We start from the raw sequence: 25,144 nt of genomic DNA on the forward strand, positions 1-25,144 counted from the left end.
TGGCATCAGTTGTAATGGGGCCAATGTGAAAAATGATATTCTATTGATTCTGTTAAATGATGAGCATCTCAGCCGTGTTTTGAGCCCATCTCTGTCAGGCCTTGCTGGATCACCATGAAGGAGAGTGAATTACTAAATAATCAGCTGATTATTCTTTAGGACTTTAAATTGCTGCACTAACAGTCAGTAGCTTCAGCTAATGGAAGCAGTTAAATGCTTAAATTGTATAAACTAATTGGGGATTGATTTGACTGGAAATATTCTCTCTCTCTTTAGGTTCAAGCTGCTCTCACAGGAAGAAGGCGAGTACTTCAATGTTCCTGTTGCTCCAGAGGGGGAGGAGGGCAATGAGGAGCTACGGCTGAAATTTGAGGTGTGTGTGCATTCGCACTTTTAGTGTATTTGTGTAATTGTGCCTGCATGTGTTTGAATGTGTGTGTGCACTATGCCTCTGTGTGTGTCTGAGTGAGAGCCTCTCTGGGAGAGCTGTTAGCACTTGGCAGGCACACTTCTAGTACCATCCGGTCTGGCACACTGCAGGTCCAGACGTGTGTGTGTACGTGTGTACGTGTGTGTGTGTGTGTGTGTGTGTGGGTGTGTGTGTGAGTGTGACCAGTAGGCCCACTCATTAACACATTTGGCAGTGGAGAGGGTAACCCCTGCTCTGTGCGTTTCCTCTTTTTTTCCACGCTCCTTCTGTCTTGCTGAGACTAAGCTACAAAAGTCGTCCTGAAAAGTGTTGATCACAGAGTGAAGTGGAATTAACCTCTTATATCTGGTTTATTTCATCCATACATAAACCAAAATTAAAAACGATGTTACCTTTGGACAGAGCCAGGCTAGCAGTTTCCACTCTGTGTGCTAAGCTAAGCTAACCAGCTCCTTGCTGTAGCCTAATATTCAACGTACAGATGTATACGTGGTTTTAATCTTCTCGACTAACTCTCGTCAAGTAAGAAAGAAAAAATAAATATATATATATATATATATATATATATATATATATATACATATATATATATGTTAACATGTTATTGATTATTTTTGGAGCAGCTATCATTCAAATGTATTTATCATTATGTGGTCAAAGTAATATTTATCAATTCCTCATCTCATGTTATCTTGAATTTGTGAAGAAAACGAAGATTCCAAAAATGGAGAAAAGTCTTGATGAATTAAAGTAAATGGGCGCCGCGTGTAACAACAGCAACACTATAACAAAACATTAATTTACAAACTATCACACAACTGCAGTGTAATATGAGTCTCATTTTACAGTACTGCTCACTCACTAAAACCGTACTATTTTAAAACACTTCCGTTTTTTGATTCTTTGTTCACTGTTGACAAAGTTTTCTTCACAAGTTCAAGGTAACACCGGGCGAGTTATTGATTTACAAAGGATCATTTTGGGGGTGAAGTATTCCTTTAAACTGACTGTGGAGCCTAAATAAGAAACTCGCACTCAGTAAATGACCATCATCATATACAGCAACACTTTCATGTGTTGGGCGACCTGGGTGGCAGCGAGTGTTAATGTTAGTGGGTATATCTCATTCACTGTTGGTCCTCTTTCCTGTCGATGAGCTATGTGTAGTCTAGGAACCACTAACCTCAAAGCTTTTGATTATAGCTTTTTCCCTTGTGACCATTACTAAGGATGAAACTATTTCCTCTGCTGCAGGCCCATGTGATGATTTTGGCTCATAAAACAGGTGTAATTTCACATTTCAGAATCTTTACTGGTGCAACACTTTGCTTTTGTGTGATGATGTTTTTGTAATTCTTCTTGTTTAGTGCCACCTGATCTCCTAAAGTATAATCGCTTTTACCCCATACTGTATGTTGTGGACAAATTACAGTTTTGGTGCCGTGAAAAATTATTATTTTCGTTGTCGGCAGTGTGTTTGGTTCCGATTTTGGATGTTGACTTCATGGGGAGGTATTGTTGCCTTCTATCCTACGTGTGTCCCCCCCCCCCCCCCCCCCCCCCCCCGTCTTCATTTTGTTTCCCTTCTCTCCTTCACTTATCTATTTTGTCCTCCGTCACCTTCAGTGCCCCCCTGTGTGTTTCTCTCTCTTTATCTGTTTTTCTTTCCCTCCAACTCCTCAAGGTCATGGTCCTCAGACGTTCACTGAGACACATTCTCGGGGGGCCAGCTATCAGACACACACACACACACACACAAGCATGTAGGAATCTTCTAGGGTGAAGCTCTCAGAGAGATGGCGGAGAGGAAGAAAGACACAGAGACAAACAAAGAGAGATTTCACTTTGGTAACTTGACCTGCATGCCTCCATTCACCCCATCCAGAACCACACAAGCACACATACAGTGATAAATAATGCATGTTGTACAGACACAATCCCGTTATTCAGAGGAAGTTAAGGAGCAGAAAGCTAGATTCACGATGACGTTATTCTGGTATGATCAAAATACATTTTTTTTTAAAAAACAGTAAAGTAAGTAAGTGTCAGCTAGATGTAATGTAATACATGAAATATCTTTTTTACTATATCTTGCACTTTCCCTGTCCTTTCTGTTTTTGTTTTTACCCCTCAGTCCTGACAGATGATGAAGATAAATTGTACAGATGCATTTTCATCTCCAATTAAAGTGGCAATAGACTTTTCAACCTCCCCCAATGAATTTATTTCTAAATAGCAACACATTTAGCGATATTCAGACCATCAGCGGAAAAGCAAGAAATGTATTCAAATATCTTGTATTGAAATTCATTCAGGCCATCTCTCCCTCATTGCAACCGGCATGATCACTAAGCTTTATGCAAATGAATGCACGTATGACGTCATCTGGCTTTTGGAGCGAGTGCTAGCTAATTTTTTATTGGAAAAGAGTTGGCAACACTGCACAACAGGGCTCACTGCAGTCCCACCGTTTCCATTACAGGGGATAGCAACGGCAAAGAACTAGGAACGAGGAAAACAAAAGTGATACCCTCTTTCTGTTTTGGTTGCACAATGGTTACCGCACTTCCTTTGTGACGTAAATCGAGCCTTCATATTCCGTGGATAACGTACCCGGTGGCAGACAGAATTATGAGTTCTGCTGATAGCGTCGTGATTCTAAAGCCGTTACTTTGTGAAATCAACATCATAATGATAAGTTAAAGTTAAAGCGTGTCTATTGCCTCTTTAAGTGCATAAATACATTTAATCCACAATAGCAAAAAACACCTTGAGTTGGTGTTAATACTATTTGGGGTTTTCAATTTTGTTTTTGGATTTTGCTCCTGCCATTCATCCTTTTTTAACATGTATAATGTGCACACACATATTTGGACACACGTCTGTAGACAGAGAGAGAAGCATTGATCTCTGAAGGCTTTGAGACTGATGCCTTCAGCATGCTCTGCTGCTCGCAAATACCTCAACTGCTCGTGTGTGTGTGTGTGTGTGTGTGTGTGTGTGTGTGTGTGTGTGTGTGTACGTGTGTGTATGTGTGTGTGTGTCAGAACAGATGGAGACAGATAGAGCCTTTTATCCATTGATGAGTCGGGAACCGTATGGGTTGCATCACACACACACACACACTCACACACAACAAACAGTGCAGGGAGCAGCAAAGTACTTGGATGCTTCACTCTGACAATTTTCCAGACAAGGCAGCAGAGAAATTACTGCACAGGACAGAAGAAGTGCAGAGATTCTCAGTGTGGATCAGCAATTTAAGATAAGATGTACTCGTCCTGCACCTCTGTCTCTGAGTGTGTGTGCATTTTCTTAATGTCTTAAGACTGTTTTTAATTTGAACCATGGCTTAACAAAGTGGAGAATAAGATTATAATTAGATTAGATTCCAAGATTATAATAGTTTCTTACGACAGAGACAGGACAAGGGTGCGGGACAAGGTCGAGGCAGAGACGAACAAACTGAGAGTTGAAAATGTGAACAGAGGAGAGAGACAGGGAAGTGGTGACGGACATGAATAAATGCAGAGTCAGAGACACAGGCCACATTTATAAAGATGAAGTAGAAATGAATTATAGAGACAGAGAAATTGTACAAAAACGTTCCCAGTGAGTGGTTGAAGGACAGAAACAAGGGAAGTGGTGACAGTCATGATTGACTAGAGTGGCAGACTCACAGGGAAGCCATATTTGTTATGGAAAGTGTGAAGTGCCTGCACAGAATAAATGAAATAAAATGAACCAAAAGGCTAAAAAACTTTCCCCCTTTTAACATATTCATCACTTCCACTCCTGTCTGTCTAACACAAAGGTTTTCTCTGCGATATTCAAATGCACATTTAGGGAACGTTTTAAGGCCCGTATGTATTTTTATTAGACCAACTGTGTTCAGATTCTGAAATGTTACTGTTGTTACTCCTGTATATAATTTCTGCACTGTGTGATCTTTTTTATTTCACAAACAGTTCAGATGTGGCTGGCTGTGATTTCATCTTCTCTTTCCTCTTTTGTTTTAAACTTTGACGTGTCAAATAAGTTTCTTCCTAAAATTTCAGTGTGAAGTGAAACTTCTCATGTCTTTTGTACGTTGTAGTGTTAACAGTCATCTTGGAAAACAATGCTCCGGTGGGAAAACTCTCCCACCATCTTAAAATGTATCATTTCTGAGCAAGTCAAAAGAGCTTTTGGTACCCAATTAATCCCAAAAAAGGATGTTGTTATTGGTCACCAATTCTTGGCACGCTAAAGAAAATACCTTTTTCTCACATATGGCATTACGACGACCTCTCAAAGCCCCTGTTTGTTATGTCACATGAAGTCCAGTGCAGACTCATGGTAATGCATACTAACCTGTTATTTATGATACCATATAGTGTTTCAAATAATTTAAATGATTTGTTTTTATTGTTGTACCCAAGGGACAAATGTGGTTGGGGAAAGTGAATAAGTAAATCTCTTACTTCCCTCACCAAACACTGTTGAAAATCCAAATATCTCCAGCTGCCTCATCATAACTTTTTTTTTAAATGTTAGTGCGCTTCAATATATTTATGTGGCAACTCGACTCTCTACTAGTTCCCTCACAGGGGTGCTGTCTCTTTGTATGTTGCGTCTAATGTTGTCCCCGATTCTTTCCTTCTCTCATCCAGAGAGCTAAGATTGGACCAGGCAAGAACTCAGAAGGCAAGTCGGCCAATGCTGCGTCCCGCTTCGACTCCAATGGCAACCAAGATCGCATGAAGCTGGCTGACTTCAACTTCCTGATGGTGCTGGGCAAGGGCAGCTTCGGCAAGGTGAGGCTGTGGTGTTGATGTGTGTCTACGTCATGCCAATTCCCAAATGTTGCACAAAGTAAACATAACGAGCACACTTGAGGAGGATCCTACATATATTGTTAATGTTGAACAGCAACATCTTATCTAAAGAGCTAACATTTGCTAACGTTAGCCACCAAGAGCTAAAATAACATTTTAAACCCAATAATTTCACTTGCCAGCATTGTTGTCATTTTTAAAAGTCTGCTGCTGACCTCACTTCACATCCTAATATACTGCCCGCATCATTTATTTGGCTTGTTTGTAGACGTGTAGCATTTATCTTTAAGGAAGCACACATCCAATGCTCCCGAGAACCTATTATATTCGTAGTTGCCATCATGCGTATGCAAAGACACGGTTAAAACAAATATATCGCAGCTGTAATTTTGTGCTATGATGAATTGCTCTGTGATCTTCTGTGTGTGTTTGTGTATCAGAGGTCTCTATCCACACACAGAGCTTAGAGGAAAGAAAAGATGGACAGAAAGAGAAGACGGAGATAGAAGGAATTAATGGAGATGGAGCACAGGTAGACAGAGATGGATGAAGGGAGAGAGACGAAGAGGATGACGTGACAAGTGGAGAAAATGATGAAAGGAGAGAGAGAGACAGAGATGTGAGAGCATGGCGGCAAGGTTGACATGAATGAATTGAGAGAGAGGTAAAAATGTCAGACTGAATGAAAAGAGGGAGCGAAAGGAGGAGGGAAACCTTGGAGAGGGAAGACTGACGTGAATGAATGAAAATCAAGGCAAGAAACAGAGAGAATGGGAAGATGTGGCGAGAGAGGAAGACGGGGAGCGAGGGAGAAAATTGGGTAAAAGACGGGTGGAGCAGCAGGGGTGGAGAGAGAGAGAGAGAGAAAGTGACAGAAAGAGAACGACAGAAAGAGAGAGAGAGAGACCATTGTCTGTGTACCAGACCTGTGTGCTGGCTGCCTGTTTCCATGGTAACAGGCTTTTAAAGCAACACTGATGCGTCAATGTGGAGAGACCAGGGTCTATCATTACTGGAATGCCCGACACACACATGCATGCACACAGATTACTGAAACACGGATACGCAGAAGTACACAAATAATGTCGGCACGCACATGTGTCGCCCCGTGTTGGTGCACACACACACACACACACACACACACACACACACACACACACACACACACGTATTCAGAAAGAGAAACACACGGTACATTAGTCAGAGTTACACACACACATACCCATGTGCACAAACAGGCGTTCACGGTGACGAGTGTGTCATTTTAACGGTTCCTGAGTTTGTATAAGAGGCTGGTACATTCAGAGCTGCTCTTTCTGCCTGAGCGTCTGAGGACAGGACACACACTCGTATCACATGAGCACACACGGGTAAGTGCATGCTTCAGCCTGATCTGAAATGTCATGTCTCTATATACACACACACACACACACACACACACAACACACACACACACACACACACACACACACACACACTACAAGCAGAAACACACACATATGACGCTGCATTTATTCTAGTCCAGATATATAGTACAGGATGGGGGCATTTTGGTCTATGTTGTGTGAATTAAAGCCACATCTTATGGACAGCACTGCTCAAAGCCTCAGCTCTCACATTTGTTCTTGACATTGACGAGGAAGTGCTCTGACTCTGTTTTGCCAGTTGTATCATATAACATACAGCACGGCGGACTGTCAGAGCTGGAAGAAAGTCTGAGACTTTCTTTTGTCCTTTTATATATGGGCATTAATCAAATCAGACCTCCTGCACAGATCAGCTCGTCCTGTTACTATTAAAACATGTGACTGGTCAGAATGTACACTCATAGGTTTTTAGTTATTATACTATTACATAGGCTCTCCATATGGATCTAATATGGATGGGTATCTCAAAGTTACATGATTAAACCAAACCTTAGTTAGTCGGCTAGTTATTTCCGTTGGTTACTTTGCGATATTGGCTGTGGATGTGTTGGTGTAAGGCCATGTGACTGGTGCCATTCACCTTGTGAAAGCCTTGAAAGCCTGTTTTCTCAGTCTGCTTCTTATTATGAGCCGTGGGCTTTTTCATGAACACACAATTTTTTCCTATTGGTGTTTAAACAGTTTTGGTTATTTGGCTTGAGAGATTGAGTATTTGTATTTTTCTTCCTCGCTCTTTTCACTAGTTTGGAGGAGTCTGGGCTCTGTTGGGGGAAAAAAGTGTAGCGTACTTGTGCGCAGTTAAGCAACATTTTAATCAAAATGTGCAGCTGGCTGTCAATCAAATCCGATCAAACCACACCCACAGAGTCCTGATGAAGCAGAACTAAGGGTGGTTTTTTTTTTCAGAACTTTAACTTTAATATTTGCTTAATTATTCATGTGTATTTAATGTTGCGGATAAATAAGAATTAGAATTGAAACCAACTTTTCGGGGGTTTTAATCCACATGGATTTGTGACTGCAACACAGCCCAAACTTGCATCGTGTCAAATTGTGTTTTTTTCTATTGCGAGATGAGATAAGATGACATGTGGCTCGGAACAGCAAGCATATAGAAAAGCAATGTGGACATATGTAAGCCTAATAATACCCCAAAAAAGTAGGAATACATTTTTCTTTTTTATGTGTTAATTTAGCAGCCTGATCCTACAATGACCATCTGTGTGGGGCCAGACATACTATGATATATGACGGTTTAGACACACAGCTCACTGTAATAAAACATGATGCAGTGCAGTGCAGTAGAGTGTGGATTCATTTGTTTTCCCTGGGTAAATTTACTCCGCAAGGTCAGCAGAGAATACACTGTGGCATCATTTACGACATATGACAGTTAATATCCCGAGGACGGCTTTGCTGTCAAATGACCCTGAACAACTTTCTTGGATAAAAGGGCGTCGCCAATAGAGGAAAAACGCCACAATCCATAGTTGAGTAGCCAGTTTATGAATGACACTGTGACCAAAATGACCTTGAATAAGACGCTGAACCTCGATGAGATCATGAAATATAACTCGGAAGGTAATCACATCAGCTAACTGACTAAAACAAAGTGTAAAAGGTAAAATGAAAAACAACTTATACTTAAATTTGTGACCATGCAGCGTGTAATGATGCCAACAAGCTTCTGTTGTTGCTTTGTGTCTTGTGCATCCTTTGATTTTGGATGGCACCCTGCTGTGATTTTATGTCTTCTTCCTCTTGTGTTGGTGTCGTCCTTGTCCTTGTGGTTGCATAAAATGAGCTTTGGGCCAGATGGTGTCCTTCCTCTCTGTTTCAACTTTATAGAGTTTGTATTTACATAGAGTCACACTGCCACCATATGGGACGAGTCCCCACGTTCACAAACGCACACTCCCACACTTACACGTGCTTCTTTCAAAGGATACCACCAGCATAGATCCAACTTCTACATATCTAATGCTGAAGCTTGTAATGCACATTCTTTATCTGTGGCTGTCCTCTATGCAAACACACATTTATATCCTCTCTCACACACACACACACACACACACACACACATATATATACACTTGTGGGTCTTTGTCCATCTGTGCTGCACTCCCTGTAGTATCCCAAACCCAATAACCCCTCCACATTATCATACCTGAATATTTATATGGCATAAACAGCAAAGCTGCTAAGTTTCCAATCTCTTAGGGAAAAAACTAAGAAGTGGATATAAGGGCACTCTCATTGCTCTGTATTTAAGAATAATGACAGTGACATGTTTCCTATTCACATCCTTAAGCTGACAGCCATCAATGTTCTGTGTTTGCAGACTTACTGTGGTGTTTTCTTTACACAATGGTCTTTCTAAGATCTAGTCTATTATGCTTCCCCAGAGGAATTAAACGCATCAATAAATCAATCAAACTCAGTTTAACTTGAGGATCTAAGCAGTTGCAAAATGTTCCAGTCACTAGGTTCACACTGTGTCTTATGCAAATGAACATAAGAAACGTAAGAATGAAAACTGTTTTTAATATGAAATACGATTGGATGAAAGATCCTATGTCGAGGTCACAAAACTCAATTAGCCTCGTGGGAACTACAAACACACCATGCTAACCATGTAATGTAAAACTCAGCCGTTTTTTAGAGACATTGTTCTCGCCCGTTCTCTGCCTTGTTTTAAGATGAAACGTTAGTGGAACAGTGTCAGCAGAGCACTCTATCTGTGCTGGTAATTTACATTTCTGTGAATTTTCTTTCTGACGCATGTAACTTTCGAGAGTTTTTGCAATTAGCTCACTGTCACAGTAACAAAAAATAAAAGTCGAGAGACATGATGAGCTTGAGCTTTAAAATCAAAGTTTGTCTGTATGCTTAATATGCTTTGTCATATTCTGATGCATTTGACTGTCCTGTATTTATTATTTGCACCGAGTACGTTTGCGAGCTTGTAATACTTTTTACTATTTTTATTGTTGTGTGCTGTCTTTACTCAACCTTTAAGAAACAGTTCAACATTTTGGAAAGTACAATTTTTAAGTTTACAGCCAGCAGTTACCTTAGTTTAGCATAAAGACTTAAAAACAGGGGAAACAGCTAGCCTGGCTCCGTGCAAAGGTAACAAAATCTGCCTACAAGCACCTCTAAAGCTAAACATTTAAAGCCTTATATTGAACAGACGGATATAAGAGTGATATCTGTTTTCTCATCTAACGCTCCACAATAAAGCAAGTCAATATATTTCCCGAAATATTACTTTAAAGCTCCGATTTTCAAACTGTTACAGTTTTCTAAACACACAGCACAGACACTTTCAAGAGTTACACTTGCTCATATAATTCCCCCGTACAAATCTTCCGTTCAGGGAGTTGAACTTTTATGACCTGGTCACAAGCCTGCTGCAACTTTTATGAGATGACCTGCGAGCCGAGCCTTGACCTACATGTTGCCTGCTATTCGCAGCAGCCGCTGGGTTCTTCAGCAAAGAAGATATGAGCACAGGAGAGAAGAAAGGAGAAAGGAGCCTGAGAGAGGAAGACAAGATGGAGACGTTTCTTCCTCTGTCTTGAGGGACTGTGAGCAGCATGAGCCTGACCTTGACTCCAAGACGTTTAAACTGCTGAAGTGCACACATATACTGACAAAACACACACAAATACAGAGGCAGCTCATAGGGTTCCATTACTGGCATCTGTCTGGTCGACGTGTGTGTTGTGTGTTGTGTGTGTGATAGGTATAGTTACAAGCAGATGTGCTCCCAGACTTCACAATTAAAACAAATAGGATTCTGCATTGCTTGACTGGTGGCAATCTCTTTTTCTGCCATCCCTCCTGTCCTTCACTTCCTCATTCAATCTTCCCCCCATTTTTTTAAATCTCACTCTCCTCAACCATCCACCTTTTATCTCCATCCACCCCCCCCCCCCCACACACACACACACACACACACACACACACACACACACACACACACACACACATACACGCTGTGCTGTTTCCTCTAAAGAAAAAATAAATGTGAAATAATCCATCCTCCTCTTCTTACTCTTTCTTTTCTTCTTTATCTCCTCCCTGATGTTCAGAAAGGGCAAAGAGAAGCTAAACAGTATAGAAATGTTACAGAAGTGCTTAATAATCTGCGCTCTGTACGGTTAACATTGTGTATCAACAACCCAAAGATTTCAGCCCAGAGTCAGCACAGTGTATATGCCATTAATTAATCATTCTCCATGAACACCATGCAGCTCGTTTCTGCCTTTACTTCACTGAAGAGGAAGAAAAGAGGAAGGTTAACAGGCCAATTGTACCAATAATGGCTGCAGAGCTATGAGTGTAGTCATTGTAGCAAACTGTCAACTCTCACAGTGCGGCCTCTTCTCAACCAGTGGTTGAGTGTAACTAAGTACATTCACTCCCGTCCTGTACTGAAATAAAATGTTGAGGTACTCCACTACGTTTTGGAAGCCAATATTGTGCGTTTTACTCCACTACATTCATCTTACAACATTAGTTACCAGTTATTATTTTCACTATTAAGATTATTAAAACAGAATGTAAATCAACTAATAAAGTATGATGTCATTATATAAAGTAGTTAAAGTTAGCGACACCTTTACCAGCTGCAAAATCAAAGTGACATATTATTGTATTAATAATTATCATTCAATAATATAATGGGTCAATAATAATAGGACATTCTGCCAAATGGGCACTTTTACATTTTGAAGTTCAGCTATATTTGAGAATTGAGTTAATACTTTTTTACTTTTACTTAAGTAAGATTTTGAATGCAGGACTTTTACTTGTAATAGAGTATTTTCACAGTGTGGTCAGAGACACAAACACAAAATACGCTGGCAGACACAAAGCAGTACAAAGAAATGATGCCAGTTGATAACATGTCTGCTTTAATTCTTTTTATTTACATCTTTGTGCCACAGTTCACCAGGTATTTATCTCACAATTTGACATGCCTCAAAATTGATATTGTGCAGTCCGACACAAATTGCAACCAAGATTGTATTGGAACTGGTTCAGAGTGTCACGCTGTAGTGTATGAGAGCCTTTTGTCACCTCCACATCCTCACTCTCTTTATTTCTACTATGACTTAACCCAAAACAGAAGCTTTCCTTTATCCCTGCCCTTTACCGTACCTCCTTTATCTCTCCCTCTTTCCCCTGCCTCCTGTGTCTCTCTTTCTCTCCTCCCTTCCTTGGCCTTTCGCCCTCTTTCTTCCCTTTCTTCCCCTAACCCTTCTTTCTTCCGAGGTGATGTTACCATAAAGGCAAGTGTGCCATAAAGATTTAGAATATTGATGAATCCCTGTGTTTCCCATCTATCCTCTCTGTCCTAGGTGATGCTGGCAGAGCGTAAAACTACAGAGGAGCTGTACGCCATTAAGATCCTGAAGAAGGACGTTGTGATCCAGGATGATGACGTGGAATGCACCATGGTGGAGAAGAGAGTGTTGGCGTTGGGTGGAAAGCCTCCGTTCCTAACACAGCTGCACTCCACCTTCCAGAGCATGGTAGGTACCACGTACTTTCACAAAAGTTGTATGATGTCTTGTAAAATATGTTCATGTCTTATTAAAAACAACAGCGCCATTTTTAATGTGTTTTTCTATTGACTCTATGACCTTCTGTTCAATAATCATAATACATTATAAAGCATTTTATAACAATGTATTAGGTCAAGTATCTTAATACTTAAATTGCTGGTCACACTGCTGGTCATGTCTAACATTATAAACATACTTATAATGCGTTATGTGATTGTACTGCATAAAGTATATCATTCAAATATAATGTATAACAACTATGAGAATAATAATACGCTATCATCCTTGCAAAAAACAAATGAAGTATTATGATACCTGACGTGTGTTGTGATTATAGTTTATAAAGCATTCTGAATATTTATGAGTGCTTGTAACTATAATAAGGCAGCTGCTATGAGCAGATTATTACACATAAGTATGTTTATAATGCATTATAGACATGGGCGTCATGAAGTGTTACCCGTCGCATACATAAACCTACATATTTCCATTTTATATTCTTTGTAAGCTGACACACTGAGACTCTTCGTAGGCCCCTACGGGTTCACATTGTATTGGATCTGAAGGGAGCCACAGTGCGGTTTCCTGCTGAAGTGCACCGCCGTGCTGCTGGTGAGCGCTGTGGTCTTAACAGCAGCCACCCTGCCTGCTGTCACTAGCTCACAGCTGGAATGCACAGGCTGGATTCATATTTGATTCATGCTCATCTTCTGACATATAATCCATATTACACTAAAGATAAGTCAACAGAAGAGTAAATATAGCTCACTGGTCTCATACTTAACACTGACTACAAGTCATTTACATTCACATGCTACATTAACATACTCATTTGTACTTCATTGATCAATGGTAATAACTTGTTCTGAATCCATTTGAGGTTGTGGTTAAAGGCCAGACAAAACTTGACCGACGCGCACACACACACACACACACACACACACACACACACACACACACACACACACACACCAGAAGTGACTGTGTTAATCCTCCTCGGCTTTCGTACATATGGGACTTAGCAGGCAGTTATAACACACACACACACACAGTTTTAAAGGCAATTATAGCATGCATGCATATACACATGCATACTGCATTTGCAGTGTCGTGGGCACATAACAATACATTTGAATCACACATACACCTTAGACAACCACAAAAGGAGCACACATTGCACACACACAACTGCTCATAAAGGTATACATTGTGAATAAAGTGTGTAAAGGCCTTAAGACTTATCAAGCAGTGCAAGTACACTCTCAAACACACACAGAAACACATCAACAGCCCTAACAACACACACATGGCCACACACACAAATCCCTCCACTCTCCCTCACATACTGTACTGTACCTTATTGTCAAAGTCTGTATATAATGGAGGAGAATTGGCTCCTAAATTGATGTTGCTGTGGTCAACAACCGAGCCACCTCTTTCTCACTGTCTTCTTTTGTCTCTCTATTGTGTCATTTTGTTTCTCCATCGCTCCTTTAACCTTTTCTCATTTGACCCATCACTCTCCATCTATTTTAGCAATCCCTTTCTCTGTTTTTCTCACAATCATCCCATTTCTGTGTGACCTCCCACCTACTTTTATGAACATGCACTTTTTGACCTCTCTGTCTGCCCCTCTATCTCTCCGTAGGATCGTCTGTATTTTGTCATGGAGTACATAAACGGAGGAGATCTCATGTATCAGATTCAGCAGGTCGGAAAGTTCAAAGAGCCCCATGCTGTGTGAGTACACGCACACACGCACAAAAGCTAAGATACATTCTTACGCCATCATAACACAAAATCTTAATCCCATGCTTAGAGATGTTCTCAGTTTGGTAATGCTTTTTTAAATCATATTGAATAAGCCATCAGCAGTTTGACGGGCTCAGGTGGTGGTTGAGCAATCGTAGCAGAGCCTGGGGGTGAAATATGTTGTTCGCCCCGATGCAAGTTGCTGCTCTGACGAACTTCAAAGAAATGAAAGTAATCCAGCAGCTCCTGTGAGTTTCCAGTGTGCGGTAGAATACCTCCAAAACGGCAGAATATAATTAAGGTGGCTGGCGAGATCACTGGTGTCAAGTCAAACCAGCGGGCTGACATATTTGACAAGCGGGCTGTCAGGGAAAGCGGGAGCCGTGGAGGAGTTTGCCCTTCATCTGCTTTATAGGGAATTAGAGTTTCTTCCCTCTGGCAGAGGGTTTAGACTGCTGAAGGGCAAGCCGAACGGGGCGAGGAACTCTTTTATCTAAGGCCATCAACTTGTTCTACTCTGTTTAATTTATTTATTAGACAATAGTCGGGTTATTCTGCTTCGCGGATAATCATGATGCCTTGAACTTTTGTCTCAGTGTCTTGTTTTTTGTATTTCCTGTCTCTGTATGTTAAGCATCTAAAGCCGTGTTAGCGACGCCCATCTGATCGTCATGCTGATCACAGATTTAACATCCAACAAGCTCTTCTACACCGCTCTTCAAAATGCCTCTTGACATCTTTTAGGTGCACTTTACAAACAGACACTGATTGTGAACGCCCACGCAAACACCGACGCAAACACAAATGACTGCGTGGTCAGTGTGTCCAGACTCCTCCTGTTGATCTTATCAGCTGCTCTCTGGCCTTGCAGAGACAGCGCTGACCTTTATGCAGACACACACACGCACGCACAAATTATCCATCTGTTTTCCTCCTGTCCTTTCTCTCAGACTTGTTCTAATTACTGCTTTTGTTTCCCTTTGTGTAGTTTCTACGCTGCGGAGATAGCCATTGGTCTGTTCTTCCTGCATCTAAAGGGCATCATCTATCGGTAAACTCCATCCCACAACATACTAAATACAAAACTTTTTTAAAAATACCAAATTTAACATGGAGGATTCTCAATTTATTAAAGGATGTATGTTCTTGTTAATAGAATTGGTAGATGTTGATTTTAAATGAATTACTCCAACAGCCCAAATACATTTTTACATCTTTTATAATACAAGTTTAAATACGTTGTAATTTAAAACGTGTATTTCAGCCCAATCTGAGTAAAAAGATTAAATAATAAGTATTTGCTTTGATATCAGCACTGAAAAACTGCAGGGCAGGAGATGAATTTATTGCATATTAATCTATGAAATCAAGACAGGACGGGACAATCCGATTTTCTAGTTTTTGACCTTTAGACCGATTCCTGATGCTTATAATATCATGCCGAGAATCCGCCCCCACAAATAATGCAGTCCTCCCAACTGCAAATCAGAATCTGTCATCTGTAACTGTAGCTCGACCTCTTGGTTGAGGCAGTGCATCATTCCCTATTAAACTCCCACTAAAATGAACAAGAAAGATTGCGGAGGAGAAGAGAAACTTTAGAGTAAAATAAGAAAACGTGGACATGATGGTCCACGTTTGGTCATAAATTGAGTGTCGTTAACGGTGCGTTTCCTTCCTGAAGAGACCTGAAGCTGGACAATGTGATGCTGGACTGCGAGGGTCACATTAAGATAGCAGATTTCGGCATGTGTAAAGAAAATATGAGTGACGGAATCACTACCAAGACCTTCTGTGGAACACCGGACTACATAGCTCCCGAGGTACAGTGTGTGTGTGAGTGATGGCGGGCGGGCTGGCAGTGCATGTGTTTGTGGCTTGTAGATGGATGTTCGAAACATGTTTCAAACAATTGTATTTAATACGTACTTTGAGGTATTTTAGCTTGTTTGTGACGAATGTTCTTCTTATGCACTGCCTTTGCCTCGCCTCAGTGATTTAAGGGATAAACCTTCCATTACATTTCAGATCATAGCCTACCAACCTTATGGGAGGTCTGTGGATTGGTGGGCCTTTGGAGTATTGCTCTATGAGATGCTGGCTGGACAGGTCAGTTTCTGTGTGTGCGAGTGTGTATGTGTGTGTAATATGTTTTATGAATAGAATTGAACCTGGTGAAAAAGGAAATAAAACTATACATAAGAATTTGTATTCATGACTGAATGGGACAAAAAACAAACACTCATGATTGTAGCCTTTAAAATTTGACATTGTGCTAATGAAAGGTTAGCTATTAAATTATACCCCTTGATGAGTTTTCCTCTCATGGCATTAATAATTGTTAGAGTAGATGTGACATTTCCAAATCCTGGATATCTCATTTGGAGTGCATATTGTGAATTTGTGAGCTTTACAGGCCGGCGGTGTTTTGAAAGCTTTTAATGATACAATTAAAATGTCCTCTATTTGTCCTGTCATGCCCTCCTTCTCTCCTCCCTCCTTCTCTCCTCCCTCCTTCTCTCCTCCCTCTGTCTCTCCTCCCTCCGTCTCTCCTCTCTCCTCTCCTTCTCGCTCCTCTCCTCTTCCCTATCTCCAGCCTCCATTTGACGGTGAAGATGAGGATGAGTTATTTCAGTCCATTATGGAGCATCACGTCTCCTATCCCAAGTCAATGTCCAAGGAGGCTGTCGCTATCTGTAAAGGGGTGAGTGTACACCACACACACACACACGCGCACGCACAAGCACACGCACGCGCACACGCACACACATACACTCCGTACAACACAAGTCCTTGTCCGTCTCGCAAGCTCAACCTTGCTCCCTCCTCACAAAATCTCAGTCACAAATTATTTTTGTCTTGCTCTCCCTCTTCTCAACACTCTATCTCTTTCACACACACACACACACACACACACACACACACACACACACACACATAAGAGAGTTAGAGAAGAGAGTTAGGAGGGTATTAAATTTGTTTGAGGAAAGGAAGCAGTAACAAGAAGGAGGAGTTGAACGGAGGAAGGAGGAAGAGAAGGACATCACAATTATCTGCATAATTAAAACCATTGTGGTTTAAACCATTTATTTGGAGTGAAACAACATTGTCCACTCTCGCTATCTGTCTCTCTCTCTCTCTCTCTCTCTCTCTCTCTCTCTCTCTCTCTCTCTCTCTCTCTGTGTGTGTGTCATAACGCTCTACTTTCCCGTCCTTCTCTCTGCAGTGTTCATTGTTAAGCCGCTGTTTTGCTCTTTTCATTGTACATCCTCTCTATCTCTCTCACACACAAAGACATGCACACACACGTATTCTCTCTGCCTCTCTCTCTCTCACACACACACACACACACACACACACACGTACACATTGCACTGCTCTAATAGCCTAAGCCTGTGCTGTGTGCTCAGTTGACTGTGGAAACCTCTCTTCAGAAAAGACCGGCCAATACCAAATGATGCCCTGACACTTCCCGACGTATGTGTGTGTGTGAGTGTGCGCGTGTGTGAGCTGATTACTGCTATAAACGGAGTGGGTCAACTCTATCAAACCACTACCTCTCTGTCTCATCTGCTAACTCTACGCTTCACTGACCACGACAAACTGCTTGCACACACTCGAGGATGTACAGTATGTTTAGATACACATTCAGTCCTTTAACACAGAGCAGGTCATCTCTCTCTGGTGATTTCTTCTGCTTTCAGGACTTAACTGAGCTCTGCTTTAGAGCTTTAGTATATCACTGTCATTTCTCGTTATATCACATATACACAAACAAAACTGTCAATTAGTTAATTTGTAAACATAAACACAGGTATGAAGAGGCTCAGGAAGGACAGGAAGATACCGCTCTCCTCATTGTTTCTGAAACTCCATCCTCACACGACCTCTGGAATAACATACAAAGAAGCAAATGCACACACACACACACACACACACACACACACACACACACACACACACACACACACACACATGTATTACCATCAGCATACAGCATGATTTACGTCCTGATTTCATTCCACTAAATGCTAAGGCATTCACAAGCAAATTGATGACAAATGTGTTCACTTGCACACACACACACACACACACACACACACACACACACACACACACACACACACACACACACACACACCCACACACTGTGTTATGTATTAGTGATTATTACTGGGTTGTAGTGCTTCGACAGTGGATCTTCAGTGGAGCATGAAAGCTCGCCTCCGTCCACCCCCACAGCTCCCACTGTGCGCTGCCAGCATTGCCTGGGTTAACACAATGCATGGATATACTTGTATGTGTGTGTGTCTATACCGTATATGTATGTGTGCATGTCAAAACTACATGAAGATTTCCTTTTTAAATGCTACAAGATATTTCCATTTAGAAAAAAGGAAGAAAAGAGTGCAGTCTGTGAACACAATGGTGTTCTGTCACACTGTAGCTTAACTAGCCTGTTGACAACCATTGTTCCAATTTAGTGCTATTAATGTATTTTGTTCTTGCAAGAGACCAATAACTTTTCTAGTCAAAGCAAATTGCAACCCTCTCTTTTGTGTTTGACTGTATTGTATTTTGGTCTGTTTCAGATGCTGAAAAAACAAACAGACACTCGTCTCATGATCCTCCAAAATAATTGTTACATTTCGGGGTAAAATGTAAAACAGAAAGTCGCTTGACTTTTGACCGATTTTGTACTGTTTAAAAGTATCACTTCAAACATCTAACCTATTATTAGTTTAACAGTTAGTCAAAGTGTATTATCAGGTATATTGTGGGTGTCAAAGGGTGACACTGTGTAGTGGTCTAGGAAGAATCCCTGGTTGACAACATTGGCGTTTAAGATCAATGAAAACATTTTGTAGTATCGAGCCTTTCGACATGATGTAACATCATCTTTTCACCATTTAAATATGTTTCAAGATGCGTATTTCCATTATTCTATGTAACCTCATAGAGCGCCATGTTAAATCAGACCAACATTTTCTGAAGGCCAGCCAGTAGTACAACTTTCGTAACCTGCTGCCATGGTCACATTTCTGACACTACAGATGCAAAACTAACATCATTTGCTCATCAGAGGATCCCAAATCCTCACAGTAAGACATTTTAACGACGTTTTTTTAATGGGAGAGAAAGATTGTCGGAGGTGAAACTCAATACAATCTCTGAGATTGTGTCTCAGCCATTGATCAGGCATTATCACCATGGAAACCTTTGATTGCTGCTGGACTCAGATGGACATTAGCTAATTAGTGCACTTTGACACACACAGACAAACAAATATACAGATACACACACTAGATATTTACTCCAATCAGGACTCTGCTCTGAGTTATCATTCTTATGGAGTAACCTCCCTATGGACATCCTTGCTTTTCAAAATAAAAGCCCAGTTTTAACTAGCTTTAATCCTAGTTATAACTAGGATTGAATTTCTGCCGACACACTGTACGGTACTGAGGTCATGTACTGTATGCAGCAGGCTTGTGGTTTGCGTGTGTGTTAAGGGTGTGTTAAACACATGTGTGGAAAGGGAGTGATCAGAGACATTTCCACTCCCCTGCATCAACCCTGACCAGCATCCATATTTCATAGCCAGCAATGGGACACACACATACACACACACACACACACGCTTAAGCTGCTAGCTGCAGTATATTCTGTAGTGTTAGGTACATGATGTCTTCAACCACATGATTCTACAGCAAAGAGTAATTGTGCAAGTATGTCCTTACATATCTAAAGGCATACGCACACAGACACACAGACACACACACAGACACACACAGACACACACACATACACACACAGACACACACAGCCTTTTTCCAATGCAATTCTCTATTGTGTGCTGCAATGCAAAGAAGCATGGCTCAGTTTTCATGAAGCGGTGTAATCACCAGTATGACGTCAGAGCACAAGTGCATGCAGGTGAAAATGCAGTGTATTGATTATCCAGAGGAAAGGAAGTTAGGAGTTTTGCTTAAAGTAAAAATCATATTGTCACCTTCCTAAACTAATGGCCTATGTCACATTTTAAAAATGTTCAGGAAACAGAAAAAACTGAACCAAATATAGACTATATGATATTTATTAATCATTTCACACAAAAAGGTTATGACAATATACGACTATTGACATACAAATAACACCGTCTGTCAATTATGTAACATAAGATGATTAAATTACTTAGGCCAATGTAAGAACATGGCGTTGTGACTTAGGCCATTTTAAACCTGACTGGCAAAACAGTGCACTCCTTTTAGTCCCACTACTGTGACAGACCATGGGGAAGGGTCCGCCACAGACAGTTTAAAATGCTAGCGGAGCACACAGAGACCTTTAATTCAACAAAGCAAACTCAAAAGTTACAACTTAAATCATTCTTAGCTAAGTCAAACACTGAGGAAGTTTGTGCCTCTCCTCACTTCTCCCTCCAGCTCTTCTTTGCTGGGTTTTTAAATTGTAACTAACCTATTTTCATTTAAAACTATTTCTCCCCTTCATTCTCAGTCATCTTGATGCCTAATTATGTTGCAAATTGTGGAAGAACTGATGACACTGGACGGGCATGACATGTTTCATGGACTGAAGGTCCTGGGACTTCCTCTCCTTGATTGGCAGAGCGTGTGGAAACATTCTGATTCATGCCATCAGCTTATTTGGCACCTGTAACCTCTGTGGCAGTGCATCCCACGCAGAGTTCTCTGAGAAGGATACTTTGTAATGGACCTCACCATCACTGCTAAACTGAAGAGCCTGCAAATGATGTACAGTCGGATCTCCAGCTCCAGTACCCCATATTTCCTGGCAAGCTCAGAAAATGCATTTGCCACATTTGCATTACGGTTCTGATAACCACAACCATCGCTCCACACTACCATCTCCTTGATTTCTGGATGGTCTTTGATCACACCTTCAAAATGGCAATATTGAAGGTGTGCTAATACCTCGCTACTGAGGTCGCCCTCCGACCAAATATAGCAGTACCCTTCCTTTGATTTCAAGTCGAAGAAGGTAAAGTTATGGACCTGCAGTTTGTAATGCAGGCAGCTGGCTTGGGTTTTTGGACACATCAGCACGGCTTGCAAGTCCATTGTCCAAACGGACTTCTCATTGTTCGCAGAATCCTTTTTGCGGGATTTCTCTTGCTTCGCTTCATCTTTCTAGATCACATGTGCACCATATTCAGCCTTACTAATATTCCCATGCTTGAATGAAACACAAACGTCACACTGATCTTTTTGCGGAATGAATACAGAATACTTTCCTTGATAGAACACATGTGTGAAACGTTGTATCCCAGCGGCCCTCACTCCAGCAGCTGCCTGTTGATATTCCCAATGTCGAAGAAAGGAGACAATAAGTGTCGATGAAATATAGTTTGAAGAGACAAAATATTAAGAATTGAAGACAAACGCAAAAGTTACTTTTCCTAGTAGCGAATTACTTTATAATTATGCAGTAATTGTAAAGTATTGTTACTTTTTGAAAGATTAGATTAGTCTGTATTGTCCCAGATGGAAATGTGTTCATGCTTCATGGAGCTACAGGAGCTGTTGTGTGTCTGTAACCCACTGGGAGGCTTTATAATTAAACTATAACTTGTGAAAGTAACACATTAAATAACTAGACAACATTTATAGCCTAGCCTATATTACAGTAAACATTATCACTTACCAATAGGGTACGAGTCCTGAACCATGGAAATAACTTCATTTATCTGGTAGTTCTTCTTTCTTCTTGAAGCAGCTGCCTTCTTGTAAAGCTGGTAAAATGGCCTAAGTCACAAGACAATGTGACTTAGGCCATTTGTTTAAGTCACACTCTTGAGATAGGCTAAGATAAGATATGATTTAGGCAAAAAAACTATTTTCCTCAAAACATGACTGAGGCCATTAGTTAGAAGGTGACGATATGTAACATCCGCACAAAGCCGTCGCAACACACCACATGCAAAATGTGTTTTCCCACGATAAATAAAAAAAGATTGTGCGCATGCTGTTCGACCCTGAGTAACCCTCAAATTAGAGACTGCAGACGAAACACATTATTGTTATTAGTGAATTTCAGTATTCCTGCTGTTCAATTGTACCTTCAAGTATTTAATCAACGTAAAGGGACGGGCCTCTTACAAGGGACGGGCCTCTTACATCTCAACAACTCAGCTTCACCACTCCACCTACCTTGGTGTGAGCAGCTTCCTATGGAGTCAAAACTAATATTTGGTTATTTTGAAAATGAAAATTCTCATTGAAATTATGACATTGTTTACTCTCCTGCCAACCTGCGTGTAAATAAAGCAAAAATAAATACCATGATTGCATAGAAACTATGTAAGCCTAGTTTTACCAGATGGTGAATGTATCCTGCTACATTGAGTGACCAGAGCAAGTAAGCCATGCCGTATTCACATATGCCATTATTTCTGGCAATCAGTGACCTGTTTCGGTCTGGCTGCTTTGCCGTCCACTGAATGTGCCGTTCTCCCTCATTTACTGCATGCAGGGAGGAAGACAGCAGATTCACTAAGACTCCCTTCAAAGGAGAGTAGCTGCTGTAACTGTCTGCCCAAGAAATGACAACAACATTTTTTTCTTGTTTAAAAAAAAGTCTTAAAAGATGTAAAATCTACTGTAGCAGCACAGGTGTGGTTTTAAGTGTGCCCCACTCTGGGTCGCCTTGAAACTGTTGCATATTTCAACTAATGTGTGCCAGTCAGTCGGTAAAGAATATCGACTTAGGCCATAGTTCGAGAGAGGGAGGGAGAGAGGGAGAGGGGGAAAGAGAGGGAGAGAGAGGGAGAGGGAGAGAGGAGAGAGAGGGAGAGGGAGAGAGAGGGAGAGAGGGGGAGAGAGGGGGAGAGAGAGGAGAGGGAGAGAGATTATTTGTTGGTTCTGGAAAATATTCCAAACAAACAATTAAATGTGTTTTATTTAAAATATTCTTTACTCAACCGTTGACTTTCTGCATGCCTGTTAATTTAGCTATGTGTTTGTACGGATGAGTGTGTGTGTGTGTGTGTGTGTGCCCGTGTGTGTGTGCCCAGTGCACTGATCTCTGAGTAGTCAGTGTGTGTGCAGTGTAAGGTTGACTGACTTGTAGAAAATGTTATTTTAGTTCTAATGTAATGAGTTATGACTGCTGCTCCTGAGGGAGGCACACCCCACCTACACACACACACACACATACACACACTCACACACACTCATACTGACGTCACTAGCCTTGATGCTGTTCTTACGGTTTTGTGTGGACAGACATCGTAAACGGTCCTTAATTATGCCTCTGGAAAACCTCCGTGGTGAAAGAGAAAAGGCAACAACAGTTATTCATTTGTCTGCAGGCGGTGGTTTGGTGGCTTATATTTGGTCTTCTGAAAGAAGCATCTAAGATGACAGATAGTGGAATTGAAGGATGGATAAAAAAGAGGGAATGAACAAATTAAGGTTACGTTTATTTATAAACAGAGATGAATGAAAGAAGGAATCATAGACGGAAACACTGAGGAAAAGAAACGGGAATAAATGAGATGAAACTTTAATGATGCCAGAGGGGAAATTTTGGGCATCGCAGCAGCACACAGTGTAGATCAGATGCAGACATGTAGCTTAGGATAGTGTCTACAGTTTAGCTTATGTAAATGTGACAAGTCAAGACATCCCTCATCGTTAACATATGATAATTAAAATAGCTATCTGCTATTAATTAAATCGTTTTTATTAATACCATTTTTATTCTGTATTATTCTTGCAAGCTTATAAATCGTGCAACTGTGTCTGTTAATACTTACTGAGTTGATGCTCACATTTTCCATTCAGCAAAGGTGCTATGAAGGAGTTTGTTTCACTCTTTAGTCACGCTAGTTTGTTGATCGGTTGGTCCACCACTTTGGTATAAACTAAAAATGTTAAAAACTATTGGATGGATTGCCATGAAATTGCAACTTCCATGTCCTCATCAGGATGATTTGCAATAACTTTAACTTTTCATGTACCACCATCATCAGTTCAAAATTGTAATTTGTCAAATACTTTACGACCAAATACTGATGGCCTTTCTGCACGTGTAACATGCTAACATGCTAAACAAGGATAGTAAACTTTGTACCTGCAAAACATCAGCATGTTAGTATTTAGCTCAAAGCAACACTGACTGTTGACAAGACAGACAGATGGATAAATATTAGCTTCCAGATCAGGATGGAAAGAGGAGGTTGTAAAGAAAAGGAGGAGGCAGTGAAAGAAAGGAGGCGATCTAAGGAGGAAGGAAGAGCTTGTAGTGGAAATGAGTTTTAAGAACTGTTGGTGTAAATCAACAATGTAGAATAGACATGAGAATATGGAAAAAGGGACAAAGCAGTGTTGTTTTCATTAACAACTGAATATATTCTTAATGACCTTTAGATGATGATGACGTCATTAAACACTTATTGTGACTTGACGGTAAAAGACGAGACTGAAATACAGTTACAAAAATAAAAACGTTTCTAATATCTCTCTTTATTTTTGGTGACAAAAAAGAGGAGACTTAAATATTATAGATTATCGTTTCCTTAAGTTAAAGTTAACAATGACAACAGGGCTTGGGAGAAAGAAACAAGGTTATATGTCGGTTAGACTAGATTGACTCAAATGTTCAATAGAATCTGTTTAATAAAAAAGACAAACGGTTTTCTTTGTTTAAGATCTAAGACTTTAAACGCCCAGACTTTACAGGATGAGGTTGTCAAAATAAAAAACTAACAAGGACATTAGACACAGGACTAAGCCTGAATTAAAAACAAATTGCTGACAGAATGAACACTAGGACAAAGCACATGTGCCAGGGTTAGATTGAGGGAAGAAAGCAAGAGGGACATGCAGTAATTCTTCTCTTCTCTTCTCTCTGTCTGTCCAGCTGATGACGAAGCATCCAGCGAAACGACTGGGCTGTGCACCCGAGGGAGAGCGAGACATCAGGGAGCACAGCTTCTTCCGCTACATGGACTGGGAGAAACTGGAGAACAAGGAAGTGCAGCCGCCATTCAAACCTAGAGCTGTAAGTCTGATCCCACTGAACCCGACTTGACCCCAAATATGAAGCACAATCCCCTTGAGTCGTGCGAGGGGCTAATTAGTCGCCCAAGACAGCAGA

At 40.8% G+C, this 25,144-nt stretch overlaps 1 protein-coding gene across 4 annotated transcripts in view; it reads left to right on the forward strand.

Annotated features, from left to right (window-relative positions):
• prkcbb (protein kinase C, beta b) overlaps positions 1-25,144 on the forward strand; it is a 104,173-nt gene that overhangs the window by 47,658 nt on the left and 31,371 nt on the right. For all 4 annotated transcript variants that reach the window (XR_003832633.1, XR_003832634.1, XM_029437447.1 and 1 more), the window contains exons 8-16: positions 277-373; positions 5,083-5,226; positions 12,044-12,217; positions 13,899-13,990; positions 14,991-15,053; positions 15,687-15,825; positions 16,031-16,111; positions 16,599-16,706; positions 24,908-25,048. Coding sequence is in view for 2 of the 4 variants with exons in the window: in XM_029437447.1 (XP_029293307.1) it covers positions 277-373; positions 5,083-5,226; positions 12,044-12,217; positions 13,899-13,990; positions 14,991-15,053; positions 15,687-15,825; positions 16,031-16,111; positions 16,599-16,706; positions 24,908-25,048 (1,039 nt within the window). In the remaining 2 variants the exon portion in view is untranslated. The remainder of the gene's footprint in view (positions 1-276; positions 374-5,082; positions 5,227-12,043; positions 12,218-13,898; positions 13,991-14,990; positions 15,054-15,686; positions 15,826-16,030; positions 16,112-16,598; positions 16,707-24,907; positions 25,049-25,144) is intronic.

This window comes from Cottoperca gobio, chromosome 8 (genome assembly GCF_900634415.1).
Source record: "Cottoperca gobio chromosome 8, fCotGob3.1, whole genome shotgun sequence".
Classification (NCBI taxonomy): Eukaryota; Metazoa; Chordata; class Actinopteri; order Perciformes; family Bovichtidae; genus Cottoperca; species Cottoperca gobio.